Source organism: Gadus morhua, chromosome 22, assembly GCF_902167405.1.
Source record: "Gadus morhua chromosome 22, gadMor3.0, whole genome shotgun sequence".
NCBI classification, from domain to species: Eukaryota; Metazoa; Chordata; class Actinopteri; order Gadiformes; family Gadidae; genus Gadus; species Gadus morhua.
This window is the reverse complement of record NC_044069.1, coordinates 4,261,002-4,281,567: the sequence shown is the minus strand read 5'-3', so window position 1 is coordinate 4,281,567 and position 20,566 is coordinate 4,261,002. Positions and strand designations below refer to the sequence as shown.

At 40.7% G+C, this 20,566-nt stretch overlaps 2 protein-coding genes and 1 long non-coding RNA gene across 4 annotated transcripts; 1 reads left to right on the top strand and 2 right to left on the bottom strand.

Annotated features, from left to right (window-relative positions):
* The first annotated feature begins 295 nt into the window (after window positions 1–295).
* Window positions 296–10,859, top strand: LOC115535871 (uncharacterized). Of its 2 annotated transcripts, none has more exons than XM_030347430.1 (2): window positions 296–430; window positions 10,067–10,859. In XM_030347430.1, the coding sequence occupies exons 1-2, from the start codon at window positions 320–322 to the stop codon at window positions 10,610–10,612; spliced, it is 657 nt and encodes a 218-aa protein (XP_030203290.1). In that variant the 5' UTR covers window positions 296–319; the 3' UTR covers window positions 10,613–10,859. The 2 variants fall into 2 exon arrangements, 1 of the variants encoding a protein (XP_030203290.1); XR_003974567.1 differs by lacking the exon at window positions 10,067–10,859 and adding an exon at window positions 1,274–2,369 and having other exon boundaries at window positions 328–430.
* Window positions 3,869–4,614, bottom strand: LOC115535873 (uncharacterized). Its single transcript, XR_003974568.1, has 3 exons — window positions 4,536–4,614; window positions 4,225–4,310; window positions 3,869–3,933 (listed from the first exon to the last, which is right to left on the bottom strand). It is a non-coding gene; the product is annotated as an uncharacterized LOC115535873 (long non-coding RNA).
* A 3,394-nt stretch (window positions 10,860–14,253) lies between the features above and the next one.
* LOC115535869 (probable thiopurine S-methyltransferase) lies at window positions 14,254–19,892 on the bottom strand. Its single transcript, XM_030347427.1, has 9 exons — window positions 19,774–19,892; window positions 19,437–19,535; window positions 19,035–19,127; window positions 17,624–17,756; window positions 16,285–16,337; window positions 16,119–16,193; window positions 15,835–15,920; window positions 15,492–15,536; window positions 14,254–14,556 (listed from the first exon to the last, which is right to left on the bottom strand). The coding sequence occupies exons 2-9, from the start codon at window positions 19,532–19,534 to the stop codon at window positions 14,438–14,440; spliced, it is 702 nt and encodes a 233-aa protein (XP_030203287.1). The 5' UTR covers window position 19,535; window positions 19,774–19,892; the 3' UTR covers window positions 14,254–14,437.
* Window positions 19,893–20,566: the final 674 nt, after the last annotated feature.

Sequence of the window (20,566 nt, the reverse complement as noted above, 5' to 3'; positions counted from 1 at the left end):
GCACACGCTCCCGACTCACTCACACAACTCGCTCTCAGCATGCACGAGAGAGAGAGAGAGAGAGAGAGAGAGAGAGAGAGAGAGAGAGAGAGAGAGAGAGAGAGAGAGAGAGAGAGAGAGAGAGAGAGAGAGAGAGAGAGAAAGAGAGAGAGAGAGAGACAGACAGAGACAGACAGAGACAGAGACAGACAGAGACAGAGAGACAGAGACAGAGACAGAGAGACAGAGAGAGAGAGAGAGAGAGACAGAGACAGAGAGAGACAGAGAGAGACAGAGAGAGAGAGGCACAAATTGTTGGAGGTTTAATCAGCCAATCAAAATGAGTTGTGGTCCAGTATCTGGAGCCTGGATCTCGTCATTGTTCCGCAAAACTTGGTATAAAACACAGAGAGTCCTGCCAAGGTTTCACTCGCAGAAAAAACAACAACATGTAAGTACGACAGCTTAAATAGTTACAGATTAGAAAGAGGACACATTTGTCTACATTATGATGCATCAATTGTTTATGAGAAGTAAAAGTTGAGGATGTTATAGGTTTGGAGTTTGAAATAATGTTTGAAGAATAAAAAAGGCAGCATCAGATTAGTTGATTACATCTCACACTCTAAGTGAAGCAATACACACCCATTATAAACTCAGAAAAGGGATGAAAGCAGTATATAACGTATGGTTCAAAAACTGGAAAAAAGGGTAGAATGTTTTTTTAACCCGTAGTCTTGTAACCCGTATAAGGTTTAAATGAAGTCTGTAGCTGAAAGAATGCAATGAGCATTTCAAAGTTGAAGATGGATTGAGAATTCTGACCATTGTTAAAAATAGGTGGTTTGTAAATTGACACACAACCTATTACTTTCTTTCAAGGAGTAAACATTCACAACATTTCTTTATGTTGAATTGACTTGAATCCCCACATTTAAAAATAGTTTTGTTTTTATAGACATGTTTTTAGAATTAATGACATGTCTTCCTGTACAATGAGTTATTATCTGGTGCTCCAAGTTATGCAGTGATAATAACTTAGTATGACATACACATCTGGGATTTTTGGAAACTTGTAGATCGTCCAATTCTTTTTGGAATTTATTGTATGCTTTAGTTGTTCTCTGCTTTAGTTTGATGTTGCAAGCATTGTATTGTTTTTAGATTGAGTATTATGAAATATAGTTATATATTGAATACTGTCGGTGTGTAATACTGTCACAGTATGCGATATATCATCAAAATACAGTCAGTTCTTTAAGTACTAGACAGTTGACCCTGCTTGTGTTTCCAGATAACCAGAGTAATGGCCGGGTACCATCACTGCATCTCCCTGGCCTTGCTGTGTCTCTTGCTGTGCCAAGACTCTCTGGCAACCGAACCATACAAAAGTACGGCGTGCGAGGCCTATAGTTCATCAGGTCCATTTGGGCCCCACGCAGTATTCCTCATGGATCATTTCCTCCCGGATGGAGCACCAAACACAGCTGACGAAAGCGCTTGGAATGAATACCTTGGAACATATGATCACATGATCAGAAACTTCCAGTCCTACCTGATGCCCAACGATCTAAATCATGTGATGGACGTGTGCAAAAACAGTGGGGGCCGGCAGTTCACAGGCAAATCGAATAGATTTGGGTCAAACGGAAGGACGGACCTGTGCATCAGCAAGAGGCCATTCAAATTTCTCACAGTACACAAGGTAGATAATAGATGGGTACCTCGCGTCATAGCCGAGGAAAGGAACCTGATTCTGGGCTGTGCCAAAGTGCAAAACGGTTGTAAGCCCGTCCACTTCGAGCGCAACAATTGTGACGCAAAGCCTAATGACGAGGATAAAGGCTGCGAAGGCGGCCCACCATAATATAATCTCTAGAGTCTTTGGTGGTGGCTGTAGTCGGCCCTGCTTCTACCTATCTGCGGTCGTTCCTTTTTGACAGCAGGGGCTTTTAGTATCCATGCTTTATATTAATCACATTTATTTTCAAAGCTTAATATTTTTGGAAGAATTGAGCGTGTAAGCCTACTACTAATTTGACAAATGTGGCATGATATGAAAAGTGTTCCGGTCTGTTAATTTCTTTCAAAGTGTAAACATTCACAACGTTTCTATGTATTGAATTACCTTCAAATCCACCAATTTAAATATATATACATTTGAACATAGAGATAGATAGATATATATGAAAAATTCTCTAATTAAACAATTTGGTAGACTTTGTGCCACATACTCTCGACCTATAAGCCAACATGCGTATTTGTTCCCCTTAAGCCTACTACTTTATTTTTCTGGCTTTCTGTGATCGAACCCGTCTCTGTTCTGAGTCACTATTGACCCTTCTTCCTAATGCTATATGAAGTACTGCAATAAATTCTACCTGGTTCAACTGGTCGTGTGTGACTTGCTTTTGAGGTTCTCCAGAGCGACCGTGGAGTTCAAGTAAGCGAGAGATGAATCGTGGCTTTCCTTGGGCTCTGTCGCCCTCTATCGGTCACAGTAATATACCTGGGCAATCGATGGGGAAGGTTTCATATTACACCACCAGGTGTGAGTGTGATTAGCCATTAAAACCCGTTCTGAAAATCTACTTCTTCTGACATAGGTTGGCACGTCGGCGTGCCAACCTAGATGTGTGCTGGATAGATGAGCAACGTTTGCTACAATCTGCTGGGTAGGCTGGTAAAATATAGATCAATAAAATAAGAATAGCCTTTGTTACTAAAGCTTTTTATTCAGTTCTCACACAAAATGCAATTATTTTCCTGTAAAGGAAAAGATGATAAAAAATGTCTATCCACCGCTTAGTCCAAAACGTTAATAGGCCAATAAAATTAAGCAAATCATTAAGAGGGAGAAATATACCTCTCAATGAAGAAAACATTGAATCCTTTTTTATCGATTTTAGGGGCGATAAGATGAGTGTTTTCAGTCATGAAATCCAAGCCAGCCTCCCTCCATCTCTGGTCCAGGGCATCCACTGAATCCAACAGCTGGACATCACAGCTGCTTCCTTATAAAAACAATAACAACCACCTTCAAACACTATCAGAAATAATCAACAAGCAAAATCAAGATAACATTTGAAACACCACATACATACTAGTGATCTTGATAATTTTCATAAAAGGACAGAAGTATTTACGGTTAAAATAATTATGTCCACTTAACTAAAGGTAACGGCCATTTAAACGTAAGTGCACTAATGGCCACAAAATGACAATTACCAATGCAGAAGAAACAGCAGAATTGATCTTTGCAGAGCAGAGGGCAGAGGGCGGGTTAGGACCACACGCGCCTTGGGAAAGCGTGCGTGGGACTGACTTAAACTACTACATTTTTACAAAATAATTACTCCCATGTCATCTCCCTGGCTCTGTATATTTGCGCCCTTTCAATGTTCATGTTTATCTCCAAAGGCACACTTTGGCCCTGTTTACACGACGACGCTTGCGGGTGAAAACGACAAAATATTTCATCAGGTGGGCCTTTCATTCAGACAGCGACAGCGTTTTCGGTGTTTAAAAACAAAGAAAAATTAAACCACCGTTGCGTTTCCGCCTAAAGGGTTAACAACGCAAAAGTTCTCTGATCTGCGCACACTGGCTCTCGTCGCGTACGCGTTTACATTTCAACGCATGCGTGCGCTCTTGGTGGTGCTGTGCGGCAGTGCTTCACCGTACCACCTAGCCACCTGGAGTGCATACTTCATCTAAATTCACACACTTTTGCGTCACCGTATGCACGCAGATTTCCCCCCCAGAGACGCTCGTCTAAACGCGGAATAAGAAGTGAGAACGCAACGCCACTTTTGCGTTTTCAGTCCAGATCGTCTCCGTCTAGATTGAGCCTCAGTCTCCCCTCCTGTGTCGCTGTTTCCTTGCGAGCAGTGGACTCTGAGGACTCACCGAACAGAGCGAGGATCTGCTCGTTGGGGACCAGGAACGGAGGACCTGCAGAAAACATAGAGATCGATAAAAAAAACAAAAAACATTTTAAATCAACGCATCTCTCTCCACAGCTGGGATGGAAACCCTGCCATGCTAGCAGATTGAGGGTTAGTGTTTGGAGTTAAAGTATCTTTTAAGAGAACCCCCTATTTCAGCTCTAATTTGAACACTCGCAAAATTGCTAACCCAGCCATGAGGAGTTTGGAGTTAAACAGCTCGTCTGATTCTGCGTAAGACAGGCTAATTAATGGCAAGTTCCAGATATCCCGCTGTACCGCTTTAAGCTATCTTTACCTTTGTGTTGCTCAGGGTTATAGAGTAGCGTGGACAACAGATATCTGCAGTCTTCGGCCATCAGAGACAGAAGGAGTGAGGCGTACCTGCAGCGTTACGCAAAAAAAAACGTACCGATGCATTTTGTCATTTCTTCGTATTCGTTTTTTTTTTGGCGTCTCGCAAAAAAACAGGGTTAGAGCAGTTTAAATGATTGGGCGTTGTATCGGTAATGACTTATTTTTTTCCCTTCTGTATTTAAAGCATTGCCTTGTTTTTCTTTCAATTTTAATTTACTACATTTTCAATTAAAATTACTAATTTTAACTTACTTTTCTCTGTCTTCGGTGTTAATGGCCACAAGGGACCCACGGTCCCAAATGGCTCCGATCTGGCCCTCAACCCAACTGTGTTAAAGAAAACAGGTATTTTAACTGATTCATACTTTCTGCAAGTCTAATTCAACAAAGGGGTGTAAAAATAAAATGGATTCCTTACCTGTTGAATTTGTACAGGTCACAATGGTAGATCGAAATGCTTTTCTCAACATTCTGAAACACAACATTGTTTGTTTAATTGTGGCCAGTTACATTGACCTTTTGATTTATGAAGTTAAGATCAATCCAATAAGACCGGTCCTCAATCATTAAAATGACAAGAGCTCTATGATAAAAATTTTGCAGAAAACTAACCGGGGTCCAAAATAAGTTGGGGCTTCTCTAAAAGTGATATTCTACCCCTTAAATTCAGAATGAATGCCCCCATAAAAGGAAGTGTTACCTTCTTCACTTCATTCTGCTTTTGCAAAGTTGGTCCAGATGTTTACAATGCAATCATTGAATATTGGTCCATTATGCAACATCAAAAATAAGGTATTTCCCTCTGTCCTAATAATAATAAGAAGATTAGATCAAATTTATATAGCGCTTTTCCCAGTGCTAAAAGACGCTTCACAATCGCTTCATAAGCTAAATCATAAAAAACAAACAAAAAACTAAACAAAACAAACAAACAAAACTTAAAGTTGAAAGGTTAAAAGCAAGGGTGAAAAGGTGTGTTTTAAAGAATATGGGAAAGGTTGCCCATATTCTATTGATATTTTATCGTATTTGTCTAAATGCATACTTGACTGTAGATAGATTTATGAGTGAAGTTACCAACACAATAGATAAAAAAACAGTGTTTAACACTAACATTATGCATTCCTGCCCATTTTAAGTGGGTATGCTGACATCTTTTTACTGGATAAAGTGTGAACATGTGCATCACTTAGACTACAGTAATGTACACAGCCTAACAAACACATTATTGGTTTGGCATTCAGAGACTCTGACCAGCTGTAAGAGCCATCAGGAACCGACAGACCAAGGACGGCTTTGACAGAAGACGCGAAGCAGAGGCTGTCTGAAGAGGTCTGCGACACCATCCTGGCTCACACCAAAGCGAGGTTCTTTCACTGGCCACCTTGTGAGTGCTACCTTAGTGCATGGAAATATGTTTGAAAGGTACTGCCATTCATTTCCTGCTGATGCTCTGAATGCCACTGTGAAGGCATATCCCACGCTGAACAAGGCAAAGCTCAAGACGGAGCTGTCTCTGATCTATGAGAATCCTGAATCAAGGCTTGCTGTGGTGCACTGGCATTGTACCAGGTTATCATGAGCTACAACCTCCAGGAGACATTCTCTGAGACTGTGAGTTTGTTGAACATTCTCATAAATACTCCTATGACAACAGCTGAAGCTGAGAGATGTTCCTCAACTTTGAAAAGAATTAAGACATTCCTGCGAAATTCAATGGGCTAGGAACGTCTGACTGCACTGGCCATGCTCTCCATGGAGAGGGAACTAGTCCTCAACATGCGTGATTTCAATGAGAAAGTCATTGACCGCTTTGCTGCACTGAAAGAGAGACGAGCTAAGTTTCAGTACAAGTAATGTAGTCTCTCTCTCTCTCTCTCTCTCTCTCTCTCTCTCTCTCTCTCTCTCTCTCTCTCTCTCTCTCTCTCTTCCCCCCCCCTTCCCCTGAGGATGGACACTGGGTTACAGCGGCCCTCACAACCCCACACCACCACCCCACCCCTTTCAAGTGTATATTGTATATAGTTCTCTGCAGACCTATGGCGGCATCATGCCATCAGTGTGTATATTGTATATAGTTCTCTGCAAACCTATGGTGGCATCATGCCTTCAGTGTGTATATTGTATATAGTTCTCTGCAGACCTATGGCGGCATCATGCCATCAGTGTGTATATTGTATATAGTTCTCTGCAGACCTATGGCGGCATCATGCCTTCAGTGTGTATATTGTATATAGTTCTCTGCAGACCTATGGTGGCATGATGCCTTCAGTGTACATATTGTATGTAGTTCTCTGCAAACCTATGGTGGCATCATGCCTCCAGTGTGTCTTGAACAACCACACATAAAAGGTTGCACATATTATATTGATATTTTTTCGTATTTGTCTAAATGCATACTTCACTGTAAATAGATTTATGAGTGAAGTTACCAACACAATAGATTGGCCGTAACACACTCGCCCCTTTTAGAATCACATTCTCTCTCTCACTCTCACTCTCTCACAAACACACATACAGATAGAGAGAGAATGTTAACTTTTAAGCCCTGAATGTTAACATGCACATTAAAAGTGCATGTATTTGCACTTTTAATCTTGCTTAATTCTACAAGGCAAATAAATTAAGCTAAAACTTAGTTCCCCCGGCTCCATTCGTCTTTCTAAGGAAATGTTCTATTTTGTCTTTATTATTTTGTCAGAATGCACCAGAATGCTTCATTTGTATGTGAAAATCACAAAAAAATCTTCGGGGGGAGGATGCCCCAAAACCCCCCTACAGGGGTTTGGTTTACAAACTTTCAGCCCCCCCTAAAATAAAATTCACCACCCGCCACTGCAACAGAACACACTGAAATAAGCATGTACATGAATTTAAATATTGTTTTTACAAGTAGGCTACAACTGACTTGACCATTGTGTCCGCATAACGTAAACGTTACAAAAAAATACGCTATGCTCCGCTGTTTCAGACTGATGTTTCCGTTACTCTGAGCATATCCACTAAAATGCTGAGGGAAACGTTTCAACTTATAACAGGCTGCAAAATTTGTGTCCAAGCAAGCACCGCGTTATATTGGAGGGTGCGTTATTTCGATGTTTGTAAAAAAAAAGCTTAAGTGTAGTAGAATTAGTCGTATTAGTTGTGGTAGTAGTAGTAATAGTAGTGAGAGACGGAGAGAGATAAAGGGACAGAGAGAGAGAAAGAAGAGAGAGAAGCACATACTGCTGGAGGTTTAATCAGCCAATCAAAATGAGCTGTGGTCCTGTATCTGGAGCCTGAAAATGATCTGTCATTGTTGAGCAGAACTGGGGATAACTCAGAGAGAGCCCCGCAAAGATAACACTCAAGGAGCACACCATCAAGTTTAAGCTTTCAATTTTGAAATAATGTTTGCAGACCCAGAAAGGCAGCATAGGATTAGTAGGTGACATCACAAACTCTAAATGAAGCAATACACACCCATTCAAAACTCAGAAAGATAGTAAAACCAGCATTAAACGGAAACTGTGAGCGTTAAGTTATACATAATAAGTAAAAGATAATGTTTTAAATTGTATTGAATTTAAGAATCTAGCAAAAAGCTGAATACATAGCCTACATTTCCTTAAAGAGTTTAACATTTTAATATTTGGACGTTTTATGTAGCTGAACTCATGCAGAAGCAGAAGCGGTTAAAGAAAATTACGGAAGAACAATACAAGAACAAGAGTCATTCATGGACCCCAATGGCTGCTTTATAGCGAAGGTTAAGTGGCTACTTCTGCTATGAATTCTGCTAATACTGCTACTGTTACAACCTCGATAGGATGAGATAGGATGAGTAGGTGACATCACAAAGTCTAAATTAAGCAATAAACACCCATTATAATCTCTGAAAAAGAGTAAAACCAGCATTCAACGGAAACTGTGATTGTTCGAAAACTGTAAAGGATTTCAAAAAAGTTGAAATGTTGAAAGTCTTGTCACCCATTTAAACTTAAAATGAAGTCCGTAGCTGTAAGTATGCAGAAGTAGCATTTGAAGATGGAGTAAGTTGAAGAAAATTTGAAGAATCCACCCATTGACATAATTAGTAAAAAAAAAAAAGAAGTTCTATTGAATTTAAGAAGTTAGAAAAAAGCAGAATACATGGCCAACATTTCCTTAAAGAGTTTAACATTTTTTTATTAGGATGGTTTCTGTAGCTGAACTCATGCAGAAGCAGAAGTTGTTAATGAAAATTACGGAAGAACAATACAATCTGCATTTCCTGCAGATAATCTAGTGGAAGCTGATAGTTGATGATTGGCCAGCATTGTGGAATTAATTCTCAGACATATCAGAAAGCTCAGATGTGTTGAACTATACATCCAGAAACAACCACATACATGCAATGCAATGTTTATAGGAAGTACGATAAAACTAAATTAAATAAGCATGGAATTAAATGTCATTAAAAAAATTACAACTTACTTGACCATGGTGCCCTTATATTGTAAACCTAATAAAATATCTAACACAATGATGTTCATCAAGGTCAACGCAATTGTGGAGAGAAATGCTTCAAATTATGTCATGCTGTCAAATCGGGGTCCAACTATACTCTGCGTTACATTAGAGGTTGTGTTATAATGATGTGCGTTATAGAAAAGGTTAATTTTATTAGTATTAGAAGTAGTATTAGAAGTAGTAGTAGTAGTAGTAGCAGTAGCTGTAGTAGGAGAAGTAGTAGTAGTAGCAATAGTTGTAGTATTAGTAGTAGCAATAGTAGTAGTAGTAGTGGTAGTAGTAGTAGCAGTAGTAGTAGTAGTAGTAGTAGTAGCAAAAGCAGCAGTATTAATGGTAGTATAAGTAGTAGGCCTAGTAGTAGTAGGAGAGAAATAGAGAGACAGAGAGAGACTGAGAGAGAAAAGTAAGGGAGATGGAGAAAGACAGAGGAGACAGAAGAGATAGAGAGAGAGGCACAAACTGCTGGAGGTTTAATCAGCCAATCAAAATGAGCTGTGGTCCAGTATCTGGAGCCTGGATCTGTTAAGTCTTTGTTCCTCAGAACTGGTTATAAAACACAGAGAGTCCTGCCAAGTTTACACTCGCAGAAAAAACAACATTGGAGTTTGAAATAATGTTTGAAGAATAAAATAGGCAGCATTAGATTAGCTGATGATATCACACACTCTAAGTCTGTGTTGTTCACTTTAAATGAAGTCTGTCGCTGGAAGAATGCATAAGGAGCATTTCAAAGTTGAAGAGGATTTGAGAAATGTTGTGAATGTTTACTCTGTTCAAGGAGTAAACATTCACAACATTTCTTTATGTTGAATTGACCTTCAAATCCCCAAATTTAAATAGTTTTTTTGTAGAGACATGTCTAAAGACTTATCTGCCTGTATAATAGTAAACAAGTTATTATCTGGTGCTCCAAGTTATGCAATGATAATAACTTCAACATTCACATCTGTGATTTTTGGAAATTTCAGATCGTCCAATTAGTTGTAGAATTTATTGAATGCTTTAGTTGTTCTCATCTTATTCTAGAAGTGAAAGTTATTTGATGTTATAAGAACTGGATTGGATTAAGTAGTATAAAATACTATATCTTGTGTTTTATATTCCCTACTGTCGGTATGTAATACTGTCACAGTATGCAATACACCATCGAAATACTGTCAGTTCTTTAAGTAGGCCTACCTAGTTGTTATAAAAATAAAGTATTTTCTACTATTTGCTAGGGTATTAATGCCATGGTAGATCTAGGAGCCAGAAGTGGGGGTTGCCCAGATCTGACCTGCTTGTGTTTCCAGATAACCAGAGTAATGGCCGGGTACCAGCGCTGCGTCTCCCTGGCCTTGGTGTGTCTCTTGCTGTGCCACGACTCCCTGGCAGAAAGTACGGCGTGCACTTCCCGCGAAAAAAGTTTTGCCCATTGCATCTTCCTCTGCCGTCATTTCCCCCATGGAGCACCACAAACCGCTAATTTGAACAAATGGAAAGATTTCCTCGGAGACCCGGACCCCAACCGGCGTATTCAGTCCTTCCTGAAGCCCAGCGACCTGGGCAGGGTGAAGGCGGTGTGCACCGACGAGGGGGGCCGGCAGTGCACACAGCCAGCAAATCCGAATGACAAGAGGCAGAACCTTTGCATCAGCAGGCAGCCATTCAAATATTTAACAGTGTTCAGCGATTATGACGGTTACCCGTACAAGGTCACAGAGGAGAACAAGCACCTGATTCTGGCCTGTGACAAAGTGGATAACATATGTCTTCCCACCCACTTCGAGCCAAACAGGGACAGAAAGCAAAATGCCAATGTCTGTCGAGGCAAAACCAAACCAAAGATAAATATCTAGTGGTCGTTGTAGTCTGCCCTGCTTCTGCCTATCTGCAGTCAGTCGTTCTTTTTGACAGCAGGGGCTTATAGTATCCATGCTTCATATTATATACATCATCTTATTTTTTTTCAAAGCTAAATATTTTTGAAGAATTAATATGTGGACCAACTTCTAATTTGACATATGTGGTATGTTTTGAAAAGTGTTTTGGTCTGTTTAATTAATTCAAAGTGTAAACATTCAGAATAAAAAAAATCCAATTTTATTTTACACTGAATTTACCTTCAAATCCACACATTTACAAAAAAAAAAAAGAAACGCATATATATATACAGGTGCTGGTCAAATTATTAGAATATCATGAAAAAGTTGATTTATTTCAGTAATTATATTCAGAACATGAAACTTACATATTATATCAATTCATTACACACAGAGTGATATATTTGAAATGTTTATTTCTTTTAATTTGGATGATTAGTACTGACAATTACTGAAAATCCCAAATTCAGTATCTCAGAAAATTAGAATATTAGTTACGACTAGTACAAAAAATGATTTTTTAGAAATGTGGGCCAACTGAAAAGTATGAACATGGAAAGTTTCAGCATGTATGGCAATCAATACTTAGTTGCAGCTCCTTTTGCCTGAATTGCTGCAGCAATACGGCGTGGCATGGAGTCGACCAGTCTGTTGCACTCCTCAGGTGTTATGAGAGCCCAGGTTGCTTTAATAGTGGCCTTCAGCTCTTCAGCATTGTTGGGTCTGGCATCTCGCATCTTCCGCTTCACAATACCCCATAGGTTTTCTATGGGGTTAAGGTCAGGTGAGTTTGCAGGCCAATCAAGAAGAGGGATACCATGGTCCTTAAACCAGGTACTGGTAGATTTGGCACTGTGTGCAGGTGCCAAGTCATGTTGGAAAATGAAATCGTCACCTCCATAAAGTTGGTCCGCGGCAGGCAGCATAAAGTGTTCTAAAACTTCCTGGTAGACTGCTGCATTGACCCTGGACCTCAGGAAACACAGTGGACCAACAGCAGCAGATGACATGGCACCCCAGACCATTACTGACTGTGGAAATTTTACACTGGACTTCAGGCAACGTGGATTCTGTGCCTCTCCTGTCTTCCTCCAGACTCTGGGACCTTGATTTCCAAAGGAGATACAAAATTTACGTTCATCTGAAAACATAACTTTGGACCACTCAGCAGCAGTCCAGTCCTTTTGTCTTGAGCCCAGGCGAGACGCTTTTGACGTTGTCTCTTATTCAAGAGTGGCTTTACACGAGGAATGCGACAGCTGAAGCCCATATCTTGCATACGTCGGTGTGTGGTGCTTCTTGAAGCACTGACTCCAGCTACAGTCCACTCTTTGTGGATCTCCCCCACATTTTTGAATCGGTTTTGTTTGACAATCCTCTCCAGGGCGCCTGTATATATACAGGTGCTGGTCATATTATTAGAATATCATGAAAAAGTTGATTTATTTCATTAATTCCATTTAGAAAGTCAAACCTGTAGAATGTATACATTCATTCCAAACAGACTGATACATTATAAGTGTTTTTTGCCAAAAAGAAGATGATTATAGCTGACAACCAATGAAAACCCTAAATTCAACATCTCAGAAAATTAGAATATGGTGAAAAGGTCAGATATTGAAGACACCTGGTGCCACACTCTAAATAGCTAACTAACTCAAAACACCTGGAAAAGCCTTTAAATGGTCTCTCGTTTTGATTCTGTATGACACACAATCATGGGGAAGACTGCTGACTTGACAACTGTCCAAAAGATGACCATTGATACTTTAAAGAAGGAGGGCAAGACACAAAAGGTCATTGCCAAAGAGGTTGGATTTTCCAGAGCTCTGTGTCCAAGCACATTAATAGAGAGGCGAAGGGAAGAAAAAGATGTGGTAGAAAAGAGTGTACAAGCAAGAGGGATAAACGCGCCCTGGAGAGGATTGTCAAACAAAACCGATTCAAAAATGTGGGGGAGATCCACAAAGAGTGGACTGTAGCTGGAGTCAGTGCTTCAAGAAGCACCACACACCGACGTATGCAAGATATGGGCTTCAGCTGTCGCATTCCTCGTGTAAAGCCACTCTTGAATAAGAGACAACGTCAAAAGCGTCTCGCCTGGGCTCAAGACAAAAAGGACTGGACTGCTGCCGAGTGGTCCAAAGTTATGTTTTCAGATGAAAGTAAATTTTGTATCTCCTTTGGAAATCAAGGTCCCAGAGTCTGGAGGAAGACAGGAGGAAGACAGGAGAGGCACAGAATCCACGTTGCCTGAAGTCCAGTGTAAAATTTCCACAGTCAGTAATGGTCTGGGGTGCCATGTCATCTGCTGCTGTTGGTCCACTGTGTTTCCTGAGGTCCAGGGTCAATGCAGCAGTCTACCAGGAAGTTTTAGAACACTTTATGCTGCCTGCCGCGGACCAACTTTATGGAGGTGACGATTTCATTTTCCAACATGACTTGGCACCTGCACACAGTGCCAAATCTACCAGTACCTGGTTTAAGGACCATGGTATCCCTCTTCTTGATTGGCCTGCAAACTCACCTGACCTTAACCCCATAGAAAACCTATGGGGTATTGTGAAGCGGAAGATGCGAGATGCCAGACCCAACAATGCTGAAGAGCTGAAGGCCACTATTAAAGCAACCTGGGCTCTCATAACACCTGAGGAGTGCAACAGACTGGTCGACTCCATGCCACGCCGTATTGCTGCAGCAATTCAGGCAAAAGGAGCTGCAACTAAGTATTGATTGCCATACATGCTGAAACTTTCCATGTTCATACTTTTCAGTTGGCCCACATTTCTAAATAATCATTTATTGTACTAGTCGTAACTAATATTCTAATTTTCTGAGATACTGAATTTGGGATTTTCAGTAATTGTCAGTACTAATCATCCAAATTAAAAGAAATAAACATTTCAAATATATCACTCTGTGTGTAATGAATTGATATAATATGTAAGTTTCACGTTCTGAATATAATTACTGAAATAAATCAACTTTTTCATGATATTCTAATAATTTGACCAGCACCTGTATATATATATATGATATACTGTATGCATTTATGAAAATCAAATCGTAGCCTGATTAAATATTTTGGTAGACTTTGTGCCACATACTCTCAAAACAATAATTCAACATAATAATTTGTTTCCTGTAGGCCCACTGCTTTCTTTTTCTGGAATTGTCTGATCTAACCCATCTCTTCTCTGAGTCACTATCGACCCTTCTGCCTAATGCTATACAAGTTCTGCATTAAATTCTGCCTGGTTGAAATGGTCGTGTGCGACTTGCTTTTGAGGTTCTCCAGGGTGACCGGGACCCTCTTCCTGTTTGGTGGAGTTCACGTACGCCAAGAGATGAATCGTGGCTTTCCTTTGGCTCTGTCGCACTCTATCGGTCACAGTAATCGACCTGGGGGATCAATGGGGGAAAATTAAAGGTTCCATATTATACCACCAGGTGTTAGTTTGATTAGCCATTACAAGCCATTCTGAAATTATGCTTCTTCTGACATCACAAGTCGTGTGTCCACCTAGATGTGTGCTGGATAGATGAGCAACGTTTGCTACAGTCCGCTGGGTAGGCTGCTAGACTGATAAAATATAGATCAATAAAATAAGAATAGCCTTTGTTACTAAAGCATTTTATTCAGTTCTCACACAAAATGCAATTATTTTCCTGTAAATGAAAAGATGATGAAAACATCTATCCACCGCTTTGTCCAAAACATTAATGAATATAGGCAGATAAAATTAAGCAAATCATGAAGAGAGAAATATACATCTCAATGAAGAACACATTCAATCCTTTTTAATCGATTTTAAGGGCGATAAGATGAGTGTTTTCAGTCATGAAATCCAAGCCAGCCTCCCTCCATCTCTGGTCCAGGGCATCCACTGAATCCAACAGCTGGACATCACAGCTGCTTCCTTATAAAGAAAATAACAACCACCTTAAAACACTATCAGAAATAATCAACAAGGAAATCCAAATAACATTTGAAACACCAGATACTAGTGATCTTGATAATTTTCATAAAAGGACAGAAGTATTTACGGTTAAAACAAGATGTTAAAATAATTATGTACACTTAACTAAAAGTAACGGCCATTTAAGCGTAAGTGCACTAATGGCCACACAATGACAATTACCAATGCAGAAAAACAGCAGAATTTATCTTTGCAGAACAGAGGTCAGAGGGTGTGTTAGGACCACATGCGCCTTGGAAAAGCGTGCGTGGGACTGACTTAAACTACTAAAGCTTTACAAAAACATGACTCCCATGTCACCTCCCTGGCTCTGTATGTTTGCGCCCTTTCAATGTTCATGTTTATCTCCAAAAGCACACTTTGGCCCCGTTTACACGACGACGCTTGCGGGTGAAAACGACAAAATATTTCATCAGATGGGCCTTTCATTCAGACAGCGACAGCGTTTTCGGGGTTTAAAAACAAAGAAAAATTAAACCACCCTCCAGAGTGGGAATCTTAAAAACGCTCCACCGTTGCGTTTCCGCCTAAAGGGTTAACAACGCAAAAGTTTGCTCTGATCTGCGCACACTGGCTCTCGTCACGTACGCGTTTACATTTCAACGCATGCATGCGCTCTTGGTGTTGCTGTGTGGCAGTGCTTCACCGTACCACCTAGCCACCTGCCGTGCATACTGCATCTTAATTCACACACTTTTGTGTCACCGTATGCACGCACATTTCCCCCCAGAGACACTCGTCTAAACGCTGAATAAGAAGTGAGAACGCAACGCCACTTTTGCGTTTTCTGTCCAGATCGTCTCCGTCTAGATTGAGCCTCAGTCTCCCCTCCTGTGTCGCTGTTTCCTTGTGAGCAGTGGACTCTGAGGACTCACCAAACAGAGCGAGGATCTGCTCGTTGGGGACCAGGAACGGAGGACCTGCAGAAAACATAGAAATCGATTAAATCGATAAAATCAACGCATCTCTCTCCACAGCTGGGATGGAAACCCTGCCATGCTAGCAGATTGAGGCTTATCGTTTAGAATTAAAGTATCTTTTAAGTGAACCCCCTATTTCAGCTCGAATTTGAACACTGGCAATTGCTAACCCAGCGAACTCCCCTCTGGACGCACCAGGAGGAGTTTGGAGTTAAACAGCCTGTATCATTCTGCGTAAGACAGGCTAATTGATGGCAAGTTCCAGATATCCCGCTGTACCGCTTTAAGGTATCTTTACCTTTGTGTTGCTCAGGGTTATAGAGTAGCGTGGACAACAGATATCTGCAGTCTTCGGCCATCAGAGACAGAAGGAGTGAGGCGTACCTGCAGCGTTACGAAAAAAAAAACAACGTATCGATGCATTTTGTCATTTCTTCGGATTTGTTTTTTGGCAACAGTTTAAATGATTGGGCGTTGTATCGCTAAGGATTTTTTTTTCTTCGATATTTAAAGCATTGCATTGTTTTTCTTTCAATTTTAATTTACTACATTTTCCATGAAAATTATTAATTTTAAACGTACTTTTCTCTGTCTTCGGGGTTAATGGCCACAAGGGACCCACGGTCCCAAATGGCTCCGAACTGGCCCTCAACACAACTGTGTTAAAGAAAAAAGGTATTTTAACTGATTCATACTTTCTGCAAGTCTAATTCAACAAAGGGTTGTAAAAATAAAATGGATTCCTTACCTGTTGAATTTGTACAGGTCACAATGGTAGATCGAAATGCTTTTCTCAACATTCTGAAACACAACATTGTTTGTTTAATTGTGGCCAGTTACATTGACCTTTTGATTGATGAAGTTAAGATCAATCCAATAAGATCGGTCCTCGCTCATTAAAATGACAAGAGCTCTTTGATACAAATCCTGCAGATACACTAACCAGGGTCCAAAATAAATTGGGGCTTCTCTAAAAAATGATACTCTACCCCTTATATTCAGGATGAATGCCCCAATAATATGAAGTATTACCTTCTGTACTATGTATAAATAAGGTATATCCCTTTGCCTTTAAGGGGACCTATTATGCTTTTTCGACTTTTATGACCTATAAACATTGTTATAATGATTGATAGTCATGTTTAACCATACCCAAAAAACGTTTTTGGGAAACTCTTCCTCTCATCTGGGCGCTTTCAGCATTCTCTGTCAACGCTCGGTTTCGTCCTTCTCCGCCCCCTCGCCCCCCTCCTGCCAACCCAACTCCGTTGTGATTGGTTGCCTTCCTTGAAGTTCGCTCGCGGGCAGTTTGACCAGGCATATGGGGGCGCGGCAGGAGTGCCTCTACAGAGATGATTTTCCGGAAATGTGAACAAGTCCCAATTGTCCCGAGTGTTTAGCGCTCTGCACAGCCACCCCAGACTGTCGGCAGGGAATACGTCGAAATGCATGTACGTCATTATTTGACATTTTAGTATGGTTAAACATGACCATCAATCATTATAACAACGTTTATAAGTCATAAAAGTCGAAAAAGCATAATAGGTCCCCTTTAATGATGAATGAAAAACAACAACATTAAAAGTGGGCAAAATAAGCCCTTGTTAAACAAAGTTTATTTCCTACTCCTGATATGTACTCAGCGAGAGAGGGAGACACAGAGACTGTGTGGACACTGGACACACAATTATGCTGCTGACTTACCTTCTATTGTTTATCCAACATGGTCTCACAGGAATCCGTGAAATGACTACGATCAAACGGGAATCTGTGTGTGTGCCACGGAATATCATTGTCATTTACTTGCATTGGAGCAACTTCCGTGGACACAACAAGGACAATTTAAGTGTTTCAGTGAGACCACCCCGGGTTTTGAGTTAAGCCCCCGTGGTCGACTCGCTCGTTGAAACGGGGATCCGTGTGTGAGCCACGGAACATCAGCTTCATTAACTTGCATTCGAGCGAATTCCGTGGCCACATCACGGAAATCGGCGTGTTTCCGTGATGCGTCCACGGATTTCGAGTTATTCGTCCGTAGTCATTTCACGGATTCCTGTGAGACCAGGTTGTGTTTATCGCTTGCGTACCTTGTAAACCTTTGCTCCGGGTATGGAGGGGACGGGCTCCACAGCATAGCTCATGTTATTATCTTCATAAAACTGCAGGATGGCCTTCTCTGCTATCTCCACCCCCACCACAGAATGGCCCATGTCAGCCAACCTTGCACACGGGACACAAGGAAACAGTTGGAGATGGAAATGGCGGCCACATTTGAGGTTAAGCGATTTGAGGAGGCTGATATTGACAGAGAAGATGTTTAACAGTTATTCTTCACTACATGTAGCGCGACAGATAAGAGCACGGTACTGGTGCTGCCATGAGGTTTAAGGATTGGAAACTGCTAACAACTACTATGGTATAGAGCAGGGGTCGGCAACCCTAGGCACCATAATCATTGGCACACTGTGAAAAAATTAATTAATAAAAATCGTATTTATTTTATTATTATTAAAAATGTTGACGCACAATGTGGAAACATAACCATTACTACCGATTATTTTTTGCACTTTATTCTGTTTTGGGCATTTCCTCCCAGTGCGAATATGTTTAAATGAGTTACTGAAAGCAGTGTTCTGAAATGGGATCAATTAATAGTTTTTAAACCTATGTTGTGAGTAATGGAGAAGAAAATATTTAAAATATTGTTGCAAGTGGCCTGTATGCATCGCCTTAACATGGTTTTGCAAAGCTGTACAAGTCTTAAAGATATTGATGTGGATGGTTCCAACATTCTCATATATTCTTGTTTTTTACCTTTCTCACAGTGCAAATATGTTTTTGAATGAGATTCTGAAAGTGGTGTTTTAAGAATTAACACATGTAATTATAATTTGTAAGCCCATGTTGCAAATATAACAACTAAAAAACATTTAAAATGTTGATGCATGATTGTGGACTATATGGAAATAATACAATTCCAGGGCTTCTGTAAATGTTTTTGGTTGCTGTGTCATAATTTAGCTTAATAATATATTGTTGCTTAAGGCACACTCATTAACGAGAAAATGTCAAACTGGCACTGCATGTTGAAAAGGTTGCTGACCCCTGGTATAGAGCTCGTTCATCAGAAAGCGACATGTAAATGTTGGATGGCGTAACAAAGCCGTTTAGGAGGACTTGAGGAGTAGCAAGAGACAAATCCTTAAATGAACTTCACTGCACCGTATCCGAGGCTAATGAGGACTTTATTTCGTCCCGTCTCGAGCGAGTAACACCATAACGACAACAACGTTTCCCCATAATGACAAATAATTTCACTGTTTATTACTCAGCGATGACACCAAAAAATGATCGTACACAGTACACACGCACACACACACACACACACACACACACACACACACACACACACACACACACACACACACACACACACACACACACACACACACACACACACTTTTGAAGTTAAAGTTAACTGAAGGGGTTTTCTCATACCACTTCATATCGACAGCTTTCCCACACAGCGGGAAGAAGAATCGAACTCCAGTACGCCCGTTGACCACCTGCTTAATGTTGCGCTCCAGCAACCTATGAAGAACAACATAGATGTGTTAAATAGAATGCATCTATATAGGCCTATAGACCAAAAAAAAAAAGTCACAGATAACATGAAGTCCCTTCAGCAATTATTCATTATCGCTTAATTTATTTGAAACAAATCCCCATAGCATTGTGTTGATGAAGAAATATTTGACAGCAGAAATACGAGTCTGTGTACACAGCAATACAGTAGGCCTACAGTGCAGATTAGCATACGCACTTATCTCACGATCTGGTAATCACAAAGTTACACAACTCTGGGTCAACACACGCGTGATTACACTCCTTTAAGCCTACTTGTTTACGTGGGGCCGGTGGAAGCCGATTCGGTTCTGCTGCCACCGCTCCTCCCACTCGGCCAGAGACACGACCCGGTCCGCCTGCACCGCCAGCATCCTGCAGGGAACCGGGAGAGGAGGAGGAGAACCGGGAGAGAAGGAGAACCGAGAGAGGGAGCAGAGAGAGAGAGGGAGATAACAGAGGAAGAAAACGTTAAAGTTAATGTAAACAATCGCCAATCGTCGTTTAGTCAACCCCAACCCACATTAGCGTCCGTATGCCACAGTTAGGCACACTTTGAAGAACAGAAGCAGCATGTCTGTAAACTTAAAAACACCGGTAGCTCTCACAGTACCTTTATCGAACTGTCGGCAACCTAGCAAGCACTGCCCTTGTACTTCCGGGTTGGGAATGGCCCTTTGGACCAATCGATGAACTATGTGTCACGTGGGGAATTCACTCATCCATTCAACCTGGTTCATTCATTAAGAGCAATCAGACCTACACCAAACAGCACTAGAACGGGTATCGTTTTTGTTGCATAAAAAAACAAAAAAATATAATGATAGTCATTACCACAACAGGTTTTAACTTACTTAACAGAAATGAACGTTAAAGTTATGCTTCACCTAAACAAACAAAATGCGCAGTTTATTATAGCTTAAAATAGCTAGGCCTACCTGACTGCTGTGCTGCTTATCCCCAAATGTCTAAAGTTCCATTCAAGTTATTTCAGAGTAAAATTAATACAAGTGAGTCAGACTTTACGCACACACACACATCTGACTGGGGATAGGATATGTTAATTCACTTGAGGTGGAAAAAAGGTTATGTTTTTAAACTGTTTATTCTCTTGCCAGAAGGACTATCTAGACTAGGCTAGTACTTATAAATAATTATTAATATTTTTACTTTCATTTTTTTTTTTTTACTCAAAAATTATATTCGGGACTAATTAAACACAGGGTCTGTGATTAAGATGTCTGGGTTCAGGGTCTGCGCTCAGGGCCTAATCGGCCAGGTAAACACGAGTCCTGCCGTCCTCAGAGATCCAGGAAACCAAGTTCCAGGTGGTTAATATTTAGCTCAGACGTCGTTCAATACATTCATTATCCAAAATCTGACCGCAGCTGACCTCAGATCTGGTG